Consider the following 18556-nt stretch of genomic DNA (forward strand, 5'->3'; position numbering starts at 1 on the left):
TGCAGCGAAGATTGCCTGGCCAGCGATGTTGGAGGTGGGCACGGCTGGTGCCGGTGATGCAGGAGGTGGTCGTTGGTGGACGGGGGGTCGGCAATGCCCGAGAAGGGTGTAGACAGGCGGGTGGCCGGCGATGCTGGAGGTGAGTGCAGGCAACGGGTACTGAGGCCTGGTCTGGTCAGCAATGCGGTCCTGGGGTGGTTGCGATCGATTCTCTGTGCAGTCCCGGTCCAGACTGGTTGACTGAGAATTAGAACAAGCTCTCCAGTGCCCCTGCTCCAGTTCCCAACGAGATCGGGCCGGTCTCCAGCTGATCTCCGGCCAGGTCTGCTCAGGGTCCCTGGAGCTAACTGCTCCTTGACCAGCTCAACGGCCATCTTTTTTATGTATTCAAGTTTCAGATAACGGGTAACACAAATAGAAGGGACAAAGAGATTTCAGAAAGAGATTGGACTTTTTTTTTTGTATATTATTTATTTAAATAGGTCATTCATAAAATATTCTCATCAAAACAAAATTTAGTTAAGTAGATATTTACCCTTCCAGACAACTTACCTCTTTCTAACCACTCCTTCCTGAAAATGTTACAGCATTATTACTTCCCCCTTCTAAACAGGGCCTTCCTTCCTAATGCTCTTTCCTCCTTCTCATACCCTTCCTCCCTCCAAATGCTATTTCCCCTCTTTATACCTTGATCTATCTTTCCCAAGCTCTTTCCCTTAACTCCTTTCTTCCTTCCCCTGATTATCCACACTCTCCATCATCCCATGATGAACGGGTTACTTAGATTACCCACAGTCAATCCACCTTGCATCATGTATCCCTACTGGCTAGCAGCAGGAGATACCTTTCATTTGACATCTCCTGCTGCTACTCACAAACTCACCACACCCGTTACCCAACCAACATCCTACACATGAAATCACAGCAAGTGGCCTAAGACATTTGACAGCAACAATATATTCTCATAATTGCTGCAAGAGTAGCTGCATTTATAAGCAACTTCTCTACCACTAATCTGTGTGAGAAAAAGTAGTTACTTTTGCATAATATTGCATAATCAGATTTTTTTCTGTGTATAATTTTGAAATTGACACAATTCCCTAGTGTATAATTATATTCCGTTTCATTGTTTGCTTTTGAAAACCTGGACACACCCTAAGAGATGCTGAGTGCCATATGACTCTCTCTGTGAAGGGGCATTGTGTTTTAATATTTTACAGACTTAAAAATTAACGTTTAAAAGAAAGTTTTGAACCTACCTGGGTATCATATGCCTCCGTTTTCTTTTCAGATTCACTGTATGTACCAAACTGTTTTGGATTATAAAAACATAATTAGAACATGCATAATTCAATAACAAAATTATGTATACAATTTGTTTTTTTAAGAAATCAGTTATTCTTTAAAAAAAAATCAGCCCTGATGCTCAAGTGAAATCAAGTGCATGAAATACTGAACATAATGAAAGAAGAACTAGTGAATTTGTTTCTCAAAACATAAAATTATGGCTCCAATTTATGTGAAAAGAATCAATTCTGACTAAAATGGGGAAGATATTCTAGAAGATAACACTGTTGTGTAAGATGAAAATATTCAACCCAGTAGTCCTTTATTGTGGGGGCAGGGGAAGGTTTGAGGAAGATTAAGACTTCTAGGTACCAAACTTTGAGATATATTGATATGGAAAAGAGAAGGATAGGTTTGCTGCTATTATATGTTACTCCTTAGTGGGATAAGGATGGTTGGGTGAAAATTTTAAATTTAATAGTGGAAGTGAATGTTACTTTACAAATATTGTGATGTGGGGATTTTAATATACATGTTCACAATGTTACTTGTCCCAAAGCCAGATTATTTTTGAGTCAATTGTATATATTGATAAAAGACATATTTTAGATCTGGTTAATAGGCCTGAAAAAGATAAGAACTGTGTGTTGACATTTAGTGTAATCAAAGAAAAGGAAGAAGCAACACAAACAGCACAAGAGAAAAAAAAAAGTGTAGCTGGCCACAAGAAGGGGTAAAGGAAGCATATTTATTTAAGACAATATGGCCTGTTATTACGGTGAAATGCCTGCATCAGGGGCCTGCAAAAATCACAATCAAATACATTAAATAATAACAATATATACTGATGATCATAATAAAACATAATGAAAAAGAAGATATCAGACAGAAGAAAAGTTACATGGACATTAAAAAATAACTACTGTCAAAAATATGAAAAATAAATATGATAATATTAAATGAAATTTAAAAATAACTAATAAATGTAATAGTATATCTAAAGAGCATGAACATATAAATAAACATAATTAGACAAACCAATGATATAATCTTAAATACTACTCTGTGGTAGATGATGCAGTTCAATATTTCCTAATATATTCAATTAGGGTGCCAATGTGGTAACAAAATGTTTGACTCTGTGATGAAACAAAATTATAACACTGAAATGTGATACATTGCTAAAGAGCCATATACCATATATACTTGACCATAAGTTGATCTCATGTATATGTTGAGTGCAGTTTTGGAACTAAAAATGGCCAAAATTGGTGTGACCTGCATATAAGTTGAGGCCATAAACAAAAGAAAGAAAGAAAATACATAAGTACATAAGTATTGCCATATTGAGAAAAACCAAAGGTCCATCAAGCCCAGCATCCTGTTTCCAACAGTGGCCAATCCAAGTCACAAATACCTGGCAAGATCCCAAAAAAGTACAAAACATTTTATACTGCTTATCCCAGAAATAGTGGAGTTTCCTCAAGTTCATTTAATAATGGTCTATGGACTTTTCCTTTAGGAAGCCGTCCAAACCTTTTTTTAAACTCCACTAAGCTAACCGCCTTTACCACATTCTCTGGCAACGAATTCCAGAGTTTAATTGCACGTTGAGTGAAGAAAATTTTTCTCCGATTCGTTTTAAATTTATTACATTGTCGCTTCATAGCATGCCCCCTAATCCTAGTATTTTTGGACGCTTCATATCTACCCGTTCAACTCCACTCATTAATTTATAGACATCATATCTCCCCTCAGCCGCCTTTTCTCCAAGCTGAAGAGCCCTAGCCGCTTTAGCCTTTCCTCATAGGGAAGTCATCCCATCCCCTTTATCATTTTCGTCACCCTTCTCTGCACCTTTTCTAATTCCACTATATCTTTTTTGAGATGCAGTGACCAGAATGGAACACAATATTTGAGGTGCGGTCGCACCATGGAGCGATACAAAGGCATTATAACATTCTCGTTTTTATTTTCCATTCCTTTCCTAATACCCTTTCTTAGCCGCAGCAGCACACTGAGCAGAAGGTTTCAATGTATCATCAACGATGACACCTAGATCTCTTTCTTGGTCCGTGACGCCTAACGTGGAACCTTGCACGACGTAGCTATAATTCGGGTTCCTCTTTCCCACACGCATCACTTTGCACTTGCTCACATTAAACATCATCTGCCATTTAGACGCCCAGTCTCCCAGTTTCGTAAGGTCCTCTTGTAATTTTTCACAATCCTCCCGCGATTTAACGACTTTGAATAACTTTGTGTCATCAGCAAATTTAATTACCTCACTAGTTACTCCCATCTCTAGGTCATTTATAAATATGTTAAAAAGCAGCGGTCCCAGCACAGACCCCTGGGACCCCACAAACCGTATTATAGTATAAGAAGATGCTAACACAATAAATGAGTAATATTACTGTATGTTGTAATATTTTTATTGATAAACACAGGCAACTTTACAACCTCTTCTATTAGCTCAAATCACAAGTTACACATTTCCTCTTGTTTCAGCAGTAACTGGTGTTACATTTCAGTCCAAGTTACACTAGACATTTAAGACCCTACTTTGAGACAGAGTAATATTATATAGCAGTAAATAAATAACTATCGGTAGGCTATCATGATAGGCCTAAAACAACTGATAATCTACCAAACAACTTTGGTGTTTGTCCTTTCAATCTTGTCAATATACAGTAGTCATTAGAACCCCTCAAAACTGGAGTCATTGTCTGAATCAATGGAATGCCATCATCTGCATAAACGTTGGTTTTGATGTTGCAGTCTTTGTCGATGTTATTGTTACCTTAAAGCTATGTGGGAATTTTGTTATAGAACTCATTACCTGCCAATTTTAGCAGTATGATTAGTTATTTAGGATTTCGTAAAGTACTTAAAACTTGGCTTTTTTAAACTAATTTTAATTGTAACATTTTTGTATTTTTATTGTTGTTTTTTTTCTTTTTTGTAAACCGCCCTAAAACTTAGGTATTGAGCAGCATATCAAGTGAATAAATCCAATCCAATCATGTCATCATCAGATCCATCCACAGCCTTGCTTATTCCACACTTTAGGAACGTTTTTTTCATGGTTTCTGATGAAACTGAATCTCATACATCTTTGGCCCATTTTGCCACTAGGTCTCCATCTGGTTTCATCAAATTCCCTCCCTTGGTCATTCATGCTTGACCTGAGCACATCAATTTTTGACACATACTGTACAATCACTGAACGGCTTATTAATGCATACATCGAGCCACTAAAGCACTGAGGTCAATTCACCTGGTACAACTGCTGAAGTTGTCGCCATTTTATTCACCTCATCTTTCTCATCTGCTATATGTGCACGAAACCTATCCCAAAGTCAATAGTAAGGATCTTCCAAAATGCAACACTTGGCCATGCATTCCATACGTCATGAAATCACATTTTTGTTCCTTCCACATCCATCTAGCCCTTTAGATGTGCATGGATAATTATGCCTGGCAGCAGTTTTAGGTTCCTAGGCATCATTTTGCATTTAAAAATGATGACAAATCAGTTTGTTGCATCAGCCAAGCAAGACATGACAACTGTAATGTGGGTTTTCTCATACCCAGTTGTTTTTATCAACACTATCTTATCCTCCACACCTGCAACAGTGCAGTTAGCAGGCCTATCGAACGTCATCAGTATCGTATCCATATTGCTGATATTACATAAATCAAAGTTGTGCTGCTTATGCTGTTTAGTAATAAATTTATTAACGGAAGTAACTTCGTAGCCCAGTTTTTAGGAAGCTTTTGTGATATTTTAGTGTGCCTGTTCACATGAATGACATTATGGCATTTCCCTTGTCATCTGCAGGGCAAGTATCCAAATGCTTGATCGTGTGACTAATCAGTTATTTTGTCTACAATTCAACTCCTTCTCCAGTACTTGAAACAAAACGATTTTGGAATGTAACGCCTTCTTTCATTCTGTCATTACTGCCAGTGCTGCCTTATTTTTTCTCCGGTCTCTAATTAGTTTTTCACGGACACCAACTTTTCTACTAGCAGCTGAAGTATTAGTGGTCTCTGCTTCTTCTAAGTTTGCTGCAGTGTAAGGTGACCATATCTGTTTTTCAGCATACCAAGAAAATTACTGCAAGTGGGGAGTGCTCTTGAGCTTCAAGTAAAATGGCTGCCTAAAAGGAAAGCTCCACTTCCCACGAACATTTATACTGTTGTCATATGACACAAACCATACTTTAATGGCAATTTTCTGCATCTACCTCTATGAGATATACCAATGGCTTTGATGAGGCAAAATAAGCTGGATTCCACATTGCCATTTATCAAGTACTTCAAAACTGAGCCGCCATCTCCCAGTAAGGCTAAAACGGGCCCACAAGAAGAAATCTCACTTTCTACATTACTACAGGAACTGCTACTAGTTAAAGCCTTGATAAAAAAAAAAATAAAGTGGCACTCGCGAAACTTAGAGAGGATGTGCTATTAAACAGCACTTATTTCATTCGCAGCATCTGGAACAGAATGAAAATCGCCTCATTACGCATGGTGTGCAACTTCAATACATACCAAAACTTACATAGAATATTCTAAACTTGTTACGTGATCTGGAGGAACTTAATAATAGATCCCGGAGAAATAATGTTAAAATACAGGGACTTCCGGAAAAATGTGAAGGTACAGATGTGTCGATTTCTTACCAGATGGCTTACGCATACTTTACAGCTTTCGCTGGTGGTTCCCTTGGAGTTTGAGCAAGCACATCAATCACCATTTTACATTGTTCAAGGCGCCACAAGGCCTCGTCCAGTTGTGGCACATTTACTTCCCTATCAAAACACCATTCAAATACTTCAATGTGCCAAGGGAAAAATGCCTTTAAAATTTGAAGGTAATTCTGATAATTGTGGCAGATCTCCTTAAGAACACAATTGCCCGTCAAAAACAATTTCTGGCTCTTCGCCCCTACCTCAAAAACAATGGAGCACGGTATGGGTTGTTCTTTACTTAAACCATGAAGATTATCTTGATCAATCATACTAAATCCTTTGAAGATCCACTTATGCTTAAAGATTACTTAGACCAAAGAGGTGACTCAGCCATGGATGATTCCCCTCCATCTTCTTCAAAATATGCCTGCACATAATTTGATTTGACTGCTCTTTATATTTCTGTGATGCTTTGTCACATCTCAGCTGCTGTTGATGACCTTTTAGGTGATTATTATCCTTCTGAGATTTTTCACCTCACTTAATGCTTTATATTCTTCAATCATTGCATTTTCACATTTAGAGCTTTGTTTTATACTGTCATAGTAGGTGCTATGTCTGGGACCTATTGTTTGAATTAGTATGGATGTTCATATTAATGGGAAGTTGCTTTCCTTTCTCCATTAACGACCTCATACAGTCACACTCACAGTTATACATAAATCATGCTTTGTTTTTGATGCTGTTTCTGTCTTGCAAGGATGCACTGTGTTTTTTTTTTTTTTTAATCTGTATCTATTTGGCTCACATTGTTATATTCAGTTTTACTTAACATGTGTCTTAAATATTTTAACGGCTTTTGCTGGGAACCTCTGTTTATTGTAGCCTCATGTCTAATACTAACTCTTTGAATATTGTTTCTTTGAATATCAAAGGTCTAAATTACCCCTTTGAATGTCAGACATTTTGGTCATAGATCACTAAGCTCTCCCCAGATTTTCTGCTCCTTCAGGAAAGACACCTAAAATGATAAATATATCCATTTACTGAAACATCCCAAATATAGTCTTGGTGCCTTTTCTCTGGCTTTGGGAAAGAAAAATGGTACAGCTCCCTCCCTCTTACAAATACTTCTTTGGATATTGAAGGAAGATGGACATACTTGGAAACTAAAATTGAGAATTTTCCTCTATTTCTCTATAATGTATATGCTCCCAGTTGTGATGACCATTTTTTATGTGATGACCATTTTTTTTCAAACATTTAGTGGACACTCTCACTCCATTTTCTGATATTCCAGTTATAGTTGGGGGTAACATTAATTTGGTCCTTAATCCTATTTTAGACAGACACTCTAAATACCTGGCCTCCTCCTCTAGAAGCAGAATGGTCCTCAATGATATTATTACATCTTTAAATGTAAATGACATTTGGATGCTCCTGCATCCTACTACTAAGGACTTTACTTTTTTCTCAATCCCTCATAAATCTCAATGTATAGACTTTTTTTCTAGTGTCAAACAAAGTAGTCCCCTCTATTCTCTTCTCAGACATCCTTCCCATCACCATCTCAGACCATGCTCTGATTAGTATTCAATTTTCTCCTTTCAGTTACGAATCAGCTAAACCTAGCTGGAGATTTAACCCAAAGTTATTGAATGAACTGGCTTTCATGATTCAGTACTTCAAGGCATTCAGGATTACACCACTGTTAACAACCCCTTCTTGACACCACACTAACCACCTGGTGGGACGCTTTTAAGGCCTACATAAGGGGTATTATCAAAAGCTTTACAGCTAAGTGGCACAAACTGAAAAAATGGCCAAGACAGATCAGGATCAAATATGCATATTTTTTTATTTCACCTAGTTAGGGAGACAGGATGGACCATACAGTCTATCTGCCAACACATACTATGTTACTGTCTGAGTTGGAAACCATGGAAAACCTCCTTTGAGCTAGTAAATTGTGGTTTTGAGGAGGAAGTGATGTCACCACTTGGTAATGGACATATAGAGGCATGGGGTATTTGCTATAAGTTGTGATTAGCTGCTATCCTGAAAGCTGTTTTCTCCCCTTCATCTCTCACTGGAGAAGAATGTCAATGTGTAAGAAGTTTGAACGATTCAAATATACAGCTGCTGGAAGTGAAAGTTCCCAGAGCACATTGTCCAAGGGCACTGGGGCCTGACGTAAAATGGTAACGGTGAATTCTGAGTCGGAGGAGGAGCTGCATGATGACATGGCCCTTAAGAATATACGTGTCTCTAGCATTTAGCGCGCGCTAAAACTTTGCGCGCCTTTGTAAAAGACCCCTTTAATAATGGTGAGTTCTCTTCCAGCAAAGTCGCTGCATGGTTTAAAGACTTAAAATCTGAGATTTTAGCAGTTCGTGCTGATATTAAAACTGCAGTAGCAGAGCCACGTACAGAAACAAGAGACATTGGTAATTGGACCGAGCATGCAGAGGACAGGCTCGATGGTGTTGATATTGCGCTGCACACACTTGAAACAGATTTATACTGGGAGAGTAAAATGAGGCAGGAACTGCAAGCAGCTCTGAAAAACCTTGAGAACCGCACTGTAATTTGAGGTTCAAAGGCGTACCAGAACTGAAGAAGTACCAGAACTGTCAGCAAGTTGTACAGGATATTTGTGCAGTGCTTCTCCCAAAGGATGCAGTAGATGGTGCAGAAACTGCTACATGTAAGCTCACCTTGGATCAGGCCCAGAGTCTGGGGCCTCAATGGGATTCAGTTCCCTGTGACATCATTGCCTGCTTTCACAATTTTGGCTTGAAAGAAGGCTCATGCTATAGAAGAGATATAGTGAGACAACTGCTTGATTATGGTATTAGCACACAGTACTTTAACTGAGCAGAGAGAGCTGTGACATGCCACTAAATATTTGCAAACAGCTGGTCTCTGTTATCATTGGCTGCATCCATGTGGCCTCTGGATCACGGTCAGGGGTCAGTCCTAATGGGTGCAGACACTGAAGAAAGTGTGGAGGGCTTTCACTTCATGGGCTGCACAGATTTGCCAGTCCAACTGTCCCCAAGGCAGCCATCTCATTAGCAGAACACTAATAATTCCTGGCAGAAAGTGTGTTCCACTCGGGGACGCTTGGCAGATGGAGCTCAAGCTGGTGATCACCTCCAACTTGAATTATTTTTGTTCTATGTGATTTCAGCTTCTGATTCTTATTTCACAGAGCCTGCTGCAAATTTGGGTATTGGGGCAGATTTGGGTGTCTGCATGGCAGACTTACGGTTCTCATTTGAGGACAATACTGGGTGAATGAGATGTGTGTGATAAGGGGACTGGATGTGTGAGGTTCAGGGAGGGTTGGATTGTTGCAGATTTATGGTTGGGGGGGGGGGGGGATGAGTACAATATTTTGTGTAGTTTGACCTGGCTGTGGTTCTCTTCCTCCTGGGAACAGCTGGCTACTGCAGGACAGAGTCAGTCAGAGTCAGGAATATTGGGGGATGGGTTTGGGAATTTGGCTGGGGTCCTGGAATGTCAATGGGAAAATGTAGTATTATTTTTCATGAATTGCTGTGTTTAAAATTGGCTGTAGTCATGCTCCAAGAAACCCATGTCAGGAGGCATGATCAACATCTCTTGTGCCATAAGGCTTACAGTGAGTATATTGCACATTTTGATAGATCGGGAAGGAAGAACGGAGGGTTAGTGATTTATATTCACAAGGTCCTTTCCTTTGTTTCTGAGGACATCTATAGAGATTTCTAGTAAGATGTATAGCTGTTAGGGGATGGACAGGGGGTAGGCAAGTGATTTTGCTCAATTTTTATGCACCTAATGTAGGACAAGGGCCATTCTTTACTCTACACGATGCTCTTACTAGGTTTATTCAAGGAGTAGTGTTACTTGGGGGAGGGGGGTTAATTTGCCCCCAGGGATTCTCTAGACCACTCGAGAGTGGGAACAGCTGTGAGTTCTGCTCATCGGAGAAAACCTTTAGATATCATATGAACGTTTGATCTTCTGGATAACTGGAGACTTCAAATCTGGGACAGCAAACATATTCATTTTACTCTCATACACAAGACACTTACACTCACATAGATGTGTTGTGGTATAGTAAACTGTTGTTGGGCCAAGTGGTAGATTCCCATATTTAAAGTATTCACATCTTGGACCATACCCCTGTATGGTTGGCCTTGGGAGATCTATGGGGAGAGAGGCGCCAAACCTTTTGGAGGCTTAAAAAATCTGTTGAGGGACAAGTCCATCTATGATCATATTCAGGATGTTATTCATCAATATTTAGATAGGAATGATACTGGGATGGTGGAACATTGTGGGATGCTTTGAAAGCTGTTGTACAGGGACATTTGTTAATATGGGGAACACATAAGAAAAGAAATCAGGAACAGCGCAAGTTGGCCCTTCGGTCTCAATTGGTGGAATTAGAAGGGCAGAATCAGCTCAGTACCTCTCCTGAGGTTCTGGATTTATTTTTTGTTACACTTGTACCCCACGCTTTCCCACTCATGGCAGGCTCAATGCGGCTTACATGGGGCAATGGAGGGTTAAGTGACTTGCCCAGAGTCACAAGGAGCTGCCTATGCCGGGAATCGAACTCAGTTCCTCAGTTCCCCAGGACCAAAGTCACAGTGTTGATCTGAGTTGCAATGTTTACAGGTAGAGAAAGTGGAATTTATGAGATGACTGCTTAAGCAGAAAATTTTTGAATTTGATAATAAATCAGGTAGGATGCTAGAGCAACATTTTAGGAGACAACAATATCGAAGCTCAAGGGAGTGTTTAGTATAGAGCTGTCTGGTTTTGCAGATCAGCCAACTTTGTATATATAACTTATTCCCTTATTTAGGATCTTGTAGGGCAATTAGCTAGCTTGTGTCTTCTTGGTCTTCTCAGAGACTATAGACAGGCTTGCTTAGCCCTAGTACTGGGCCATAAACTTTAACAAGTGTCTGTCTGTTTGCTTCAAACAGGCTCTAAACATAACAGAGACATTCTCAGTGAAGGACAATTATGGGTGATAAGTATTCGAGGGAGAGAGGTTACAAAGGGCAAATGATGGATAATTGGGAAAAATACCAAAGAACCAGAATCATGTGAAGGTGACCTTAGAGGTCAGAGTTGAAGAATACCAGATAAGAGAGAAAATATAAGGCATTAAGTGACTGGACAAAATTAAGCTTCAGTATTCTGGCAAGGCACATCTTGTACTAGCCGGGGGGGGGAGAGAGAGAAAAAAAAAGAGATTTTATTTTCCTTATACTGAAATTTGGACTGATATAAATAAGAATTCAATTTTCTGTAACCATTTATTTAATAAATTTTAGTATTATTATAAAAGAGAAAAACTGAACTCTAAAGTGTTTTTCCTTTGCCAGAAGGGCTTTCTTTCAGTCTCTTCTGAAGTTGTTCAGCTCCCCCCACTTTAGAGGCGGGGGGGGGGGGGGGGGGGGCTATACAATGGAGACAATGATATCCTTCATTATACTGATGCAGAGAATCAGGAGTTTTTTGTTCAGTATTATAAGCAGTTCTATAGTAAAGGGGGAAGTTTTGATAAGGCTGCAGTACAGGACTATATTTCTCAGGTGACCTTACCATGTCTTTCTGGCGATGACCAAGCTCTTCTTGAGCAGCCCTTATCTCTTATGGAGATACAGTAGACTATCAAGGGATTAGATGGCTTTACTGCTTCGTTTTTTAAGGTGTTTTGTGGGGAGGTGGGCCCCCTTCTTCTCTGGGTGGACAATCATAGTTTGCAAAGGAGGACAGTTGACTGACAGCACACGGGAATTTCTGTTTTGCTGAAACCTGGGCAAGATCTGGCAGTTTGTGGATCATATCAGCAGACTTCTTTTTTAAATGTTGATTTTAAAATTTTGGCAAAGGTTATGGCTGACAGATTGGGTCGCATGCTCTCTGGATTGATTTATTCGGACCAGTCTGACTTTGTTGCTCGACGGCGGGTAGCTGATAATATTCGAAGGATGTTGAACTTATTATGGGTAGTTCCATCTCTAGGAGGGTCAGTGGCTTTTTTAGCTACTGATGCTAAGAAAGCCTTTGATAGGGTCACATGGCCCTTTCTCTAGCACATTTTATTGGTAATGGGGTTTGGGCCTCATTTTATCAGGTGGATACAATTATACGAGAGATCGGCGGCTCATCTTCAGATTAATGGAGGGTACACAGATTATTTTTGGTCTAGTGTGCATTAGGCAAGGCTTTCCATTATCTCCCCTATTTTTTGCACTTTCTAGTGAACCTTTTGCGCAACAGATTCGTTCCTTGAATGATATTCAAATGGTCCTGCTGGGAGGGGGGGTTGTTCACAAAATTGCACTTTTTGCTGATGATCTTTTATTTTATGTACAATCTCCTGGGTTAATGTTACCAGTCTTGCTGCAGGAATTGCAAGTTTAGGAGTGCTGTCTGGATTTAAGGTCAATTACGATATATCAAAGTTAATGGGAGTTACTACCACCCCTACAGAAGAGACATGGTTGCAGCTGAGCTTTCCCTTTCGGTGGGCTACCCCCAGTTTTAAATATTTGGGGATTCAGGTTCCATGAGTGTTTTTGTTGAACTATACTCCCCTATTTCAGCAACTGCGGTAAGATTCGCTTAATTAGCGTGGTGAGTGGTTAGCATGGTGAGGTCATATAGTAGCTGTTAAGATGAATGTGCTTCCACAATTATTGTTTTTATTCCAAACTTTACCAGTGAATGTTCCGCGGACCAACTTATTTACCCTCCAGGGAGAGATTGTGGCATTTATTTGGGGTGGGAAACCTTCTTAGCTTAATAAGAAAGTGTAGTGGCAGGATCTAGAATTGGGAAGGAGGAGGGTCCCTAATCTTCTGTGACATTATTAGGTTATTAGAATATTAATGAAATGCTTTGATGTCCCCATGAATACCCCCACCCTCCCACTCTGTCAGACTGTCAAAGTAATGCTTTGATGTTTCTCTTATATATACTGCTAACACATTTGCTTATTTCCGATCTGACGAAGAAGGGCAACCTTCGAAAGCTAATCAAGAAATGTATTAAGTTATGTCCAATAAAAAAGGTATCATCTTATTTTCTTTTCCATGTTTTATTTTGTTTGATTTCTATTGATAACCTTTAAGAGTGGACTACCACGGATACCACACCTCTCTAAATTGAAGTTTATATCACATGGGGGGAATTGGCTTGCAGTCGGCGGTGGTTAGGATGGAACAACACAGGGTGTTTGGGACCAAAGGGGTGTGTCTTTGGGCCTCTGTTTCTCACAAGGCTTACCAACAAGTTACACATAATCCCTGGGCGTCTCATTTGTTATCCTTATGAAGTTTTCTTAAACTAAACTTAGAAGAAGTTGGTGCTTTTCATCTCTGGTTTACTTAAGTGCCGAGCCTGCCTTTTCAGATGGCCATGCGAGAACTAATTTGCACTGCTGGGCACAAGCTGGGCTGCTTAGGTTAAGGATTTGTTACGCACCCGGAGTAGCAGGAGAAATTTCATATTCCCCATAAAGATTATGTCACATATCTACAGGTTAAACACTAGATATCGCAGTAGGGCTGGTTGCAGGACGATCCAGATGACACTGAACACTAATATATGGAAGGGTTTGGGAAAGCTCAAAGGGCTATTTCAATTCTTTATCGCTTAATTCAGGGTAAAGAATTAGAAATATGCTTTTATGGAGTCTGGGAACGGGATTTAGGCCGTACACTGAGTGTGGGTGAATGGCATGTGGTGTGTTTGGAGGTCAAAAAGGCATCTCTGTGTATTGCTGAAATAAAATGCTAAGACTCTTACTCAATGGTATTACAGTTTACATCCCTGTGAAAATTCATAACATGTTCCCCAGTGCCTAATGTCTGTTGGAGGTGTGGGGTAGAGCAAGGCATCTTTCTACATATTTGGTGGGCATGTAGGCCAATACAGGACTTTTGGACTACAGTAATACAGTCTATTTCCACAATATTGGGATGTGTTTTCCTTTTGGACCCCAAGTGGTATCTATTGGGGCTGGGAAATCAGAGGGGTCTTAAATGGCAGTGCCGTTTCAAGCGGATGTGCCTGGCAGCTGCTAAATCTGTTACTGCTGCTCACTGGACGTGTTCCGAGGGCCCAAAGCCCTTAAATTGGAACTTGAAGTTAAGGCTTCTTGGTGAAATGAACAAATGATTGTCAGACATCTGGGACATTTTGATTCGACTGCTGATGAATGAACTCACCTGGACAGTTTGCTACAACTTGTAAACTCTTCTTAGAGGGGGTGAGGGGGTGGTATTGGGGGGGGGGGGGGGGGGGGGGGTTGGGAGTGGTGGGACACGGTTCTGGGATGCTGAAGAGTACCTGGGTCCCAGTTGTCAGCTCTGCAACTATGGTGGTATAGGTTGGGAGGAAAGGGTATAAGGGGATGGGAACTGGGGGGATCATTTATGTTCGGGGGTAAGGGCTAAATCTATACTGCCAGGTTGTTCATTATTTTTCTTAAGGATTATCTTGTATTGTTTACTACTGTTTTTGATGGGGCAATTTTGCCTCTATGTACAATAAAAATCTATTGTTACAAAAAACATTGTGGTTTTAGGATTTTCCTTATTCTACCATGACCTGTGCTGAGGAACGCTGAAAATAATACCTCAGAGATATTCTACATATTTATTTGTTACACTCTCCTAAAATTTCTAAAGACTATTATGTTTCAGGCACAATGAAATCTATGCAGGGGGACTGTTATAGTGATCATCTTTTTTTTTTTTTTTTAATTATTTCCATTTAATCATCAAGAACAACATAGAATGTTAATTACAGAAAAAAAATGATACCAATTATACACAGGTAAATTTACATCTTTTAGACCACAACTTAAGGACAAGATACAAGGTAAAAATTTCTGAATAAATTCACAGGGGGAAAAAAAAAGCAAACCAAAGAGCAGAGGCATGAGGAACACCCACAGCCACAGAACTCAGCACTTTCACTCTCTATTGGGCGTCCTGGGTTAATCTATCACTACTTTCTTTGGCAATTAATAATTCTCTCAATTTCTTGGGTTCCATAAATATATAATAGCTGAATCCAGGGATATTATACAACATGGGAATATTAACTTAAAAGAGCCCCCTATAGAAAGGGTTCTAGCTTTTAAATTCAAAAACTCTCGCCGACGGGCTTGAGTCTCCCTGGTTAAATCAGGAAATATACGCACAGTTTCCCCAAGAAATTTATCATTCAAATGACGAAAATATAATTTAAAAGTATTCATCTTATCCATTTCAAGTGCAAAGGAAACTATAAGAGTAGTTCTCTCTGTTACCAGTTCTAAAGAGTATTTTTTAAAAACTCTGTTAAGTTCATCTCAAGTTGTTGTGGTGAAGAATTCAAAGGATTAGACTTTCTTCCAGTTATGTATTGAAGCCGAACGATGGGGGGAAATCCCTCTGCTGGAAATCCAAGTATTTCTGTATAATATTTACGTAGCATCTCCATAGCTGGAATTAGGGGCGATTTGGGAAAATTGATAAACCGCAAATTATTCTTCCTCCCTTGATTTTCGAAAGATTCTAGTTTCCTAACTAGAACCTCTCTATCTTTAACCACCTTCCCTGCAAAATTCTGAAGAGCAGAGAGTTCAAACTTTAAAGATTCCATTTGACCTTCTTGGATTTGCATTTTCTCTGTAAACTGTTTCTGAACTTGTTTCACATTATCAACTTCTTGAGTAAAGGAATTGGTTACCTGAGAGAGTAGAGAGTTCATACCCTGGATAACATCCCATATAGAGTCTAACGTTACCACTTGAGGTCTCTTCACCTCCCGAAACACCGGTGCAGCTCCAATTGGAGTGGGGGTAGAAGTGGACAAAACCCCCTGTTGTTCAATACCAATTGGGGAAAGACCACCGACTAGGCCTCCTGAAGGCAGTAGAATCTTCTCCACCCTGGGCGTTCCATCCGTCTTCTCCGTCAGGGTCATACTGCTTCCGGGTCGTGGAGGAAATGGTACTCCCTGGCGGACTCAATGAGATCGCCTCCGCGCTCTTTTCGGCCGATGTCATCGCAGAAAGCTCCAAAGCGGGCGCCCGCATAGCCAGTGGTTGAATCCCGAACTGCTCCAAGATTGCTTGGCGAGGAGGGGAGACATACCCAGGTACCGAGGAAGCTGACTCCTTGGGTTTTCCCTTCCGTTTCCCCATGACCAGTATAGGGTACGTATCCAACTTCACGTTTCACAGTCTGGTAAGTCGGGAGCTCAAACATGCACGTCTGCTCTATTCGGCCATCTTGTCCCTCTAAGATGAACTCATAGTGATCATCTTAATGCTGACTTGATGGTTAGTTTGAAGCCTTCTGTGCAGGAGACAATGTGTAGAGGCACTATGGTAGTCTCCTTTACTAGTACCTCTGATAAGGAGTTTATACTTACTAGGCTTTTTTAAACAATTAACACCCTCCCGTGATTCTGTTATTTATGTTTATCGAGATGTTCACCTAAAGACTTGAAAGATTCATAGAGTGTTTCTTATGACCCAGTCTCGTCTTTGATGACTTTAATTGAAATTTCCTAGATGTTTAGTTACATTTCTGGCTAAGAAGTATGCTTTTCCTGACCCTTTACAACTGAGTGAATTAATACACTAACAGGAGGGTTTACCAAAATCTTAGGAAAACAGGAGGAAATCAGAATCGGTGTGATAAAGCATGAAACATATTCGGGTTCAAAGTCCAATATGTTACTGCTTTATTTTTTCTCTCTCTCTCTTCCAAATGTCCTTTTTTCCTATTTATGGAGACAAAAGTAGTACTTTGCTTCTTAGTAATTTATTTTATCAATTGTAACTGTGCTCCTGTGTTATGAAGGGATTTTTGGTTGCCTTCTTTATCTTCTATAAACATTAGAAAAGTTGTTAAAATAAAATTGAAAAAAAACAAAACAAAACCATTGACTAGGGTGTTACCATTCAATTAACAATTTTTAATGCCAATTCCAGCTCTATAAAAAAAAAAAAGTAAAAAGGATTATGTGCTTATGTACTCTTAACTATGCAACTTATGAATATATTCTGAAGTGTTCTGGGTCATTGCAAATCTGAAAAAACTCCTTTTGAAGCTGACACTCTAATATTCAATGCTTTAATTTTGAATATAAAATCCAAATAGCTAACGCAGAGATAGCCATGCTAAAAAATGAGATCAAAATGCTGGAATACCTTTATGTCAAGCATGCAGAGGGAGGACTTTCTCCAACTGCAGAAACTCAAACTTCAGTATAACAAAGTGATGAACAAGGAAGGAAGGTATGCATTAATTTTTGATAAATGCTAATAATACTACTGAATAGGACCAGACATAATAGGATAACTGAAGTGATCACTGATTATTTTTTGGCTTACTGAAGCCAATTGTCTAAGTCAGGATCACTACAGAGGAACAACTTCAGGTGGTCTTTTACAAAGCCGTGGCAGCGTTTTTTGCTTGTGGTAAACACTGAGATACCCATTATATTCCTATGGGCATCTTGGCATTTACCACCAGCTGATTTATACCACGAACTGAAAATGCTACTGCGGTTTAGTAAAATACTCTCAATGCTTTCTTGAAAATATAGGAGGTCTAAAAAGGCTAAATAAATTGTTACATTCCAAAAAATTAAAGAATCTATTAAATCACTGAGGGGGTCTTTTACTAAAACTTAGCTTGAGTTATCTGCAGCAATGCCCATTTTATTCCTATGGGCCCTGATGCAGATAACTCGAGCTAAGATTTAGTAAAAGACCCCCTGAAGACATAGAAAGCTCCAAGTGGCAATGGACTAAACAGGTAAACTATCAAAATTTCTCAGGCACTCACTCATCATTATAATTATGGCTATTAGTAATATGGTAACAAAGTAGATTACGGCAGAGAAAAACCTGTACGGTCCATCCAGTCTGCCCAACAAGATAAACTCATATCTGCTTCTGAGAAGTTCTGAGAAAAGAGGACATTTCTCTGGTAAGTGAACGCTACTTTGCTTTATGCTTTGGGAACTTAAAGATTGGGGTTTAAAGGAGGAACTATCGGTTAGTATTAGGCAAAATAAAAATATAAAAAGCAAATTTTAACAACTAATTGCCATAGTCTTTTCCACTTAGTTTTAAAAGCTTTGTACCACAGCATTAACAGACATAATCTAACAAGCACTGCAGGATCTAGTTTAGTATTAAGCGGGAATAAAAGAGAGAGAGAGAGAGAGAAGCAAGCAGGACCTAGTTTAAGGGGGGAATAAAGAGAGAGAGAGAGAGAGAGAGAGAGAAGCAAGCAACATTAACTACTTGCCATAGTGTACAAACTGAAATTTTCTCTAGAAATAGGCATTTTCCCATAGTTTTAAACTGAAACCTTTTCTAGAAGCAGAAACTAAACAGAATAAAAACTATTGTTCTAAAAGACAGTTATTTTCTGTTCCTTGACTGCTGGAGAGGTAGCTCATCCAGTGACCTCAATTAAGTGTTAACTAAGGTGTGGGGAAGTAGAATACTTGCATAGGTTGCTGAGTCAGCTTCAAAGAGCCTG

At 39.5% G+C, this 18556-nt stretch overlaps 1 protein-coding gene across 1 annotated transcript in view; it reads right to left on the reverse strand.

Moving 5' to 3' along the window:
- CLPTM1L (CLPTM1 like) overlaps positions 1 to 18556 on the reverse strand; it is a 346065-nt gene that overhangs the window by 99778 nt on the left and 227731 nt on the right. The window contains exon 11 of the mRNA XM_030209834.1: positions 1260 to 1310. Coding sequence (XP_030065694.1) covers positions 1260 to 1310 — 51 coding nt within the window. The remainder of the gene's footprint in view (positions 1 to 1259; positions 1311 to 18556) is intronic.

This window comes from Microcaecilia unicolor, chromosome 1 (assembly GCF_901765095.1).
Source record: "Microcaecilia unicolor chromosome 1, aMicUni1.1, whole genome shotgun sequence".
Lineage (NCBI taxonomy): Eukaryota > Metazoa > Chordata > Amphibia > Gymnophiona > Siphonopidae > Microcaecilia > Microcaecilia unicolor.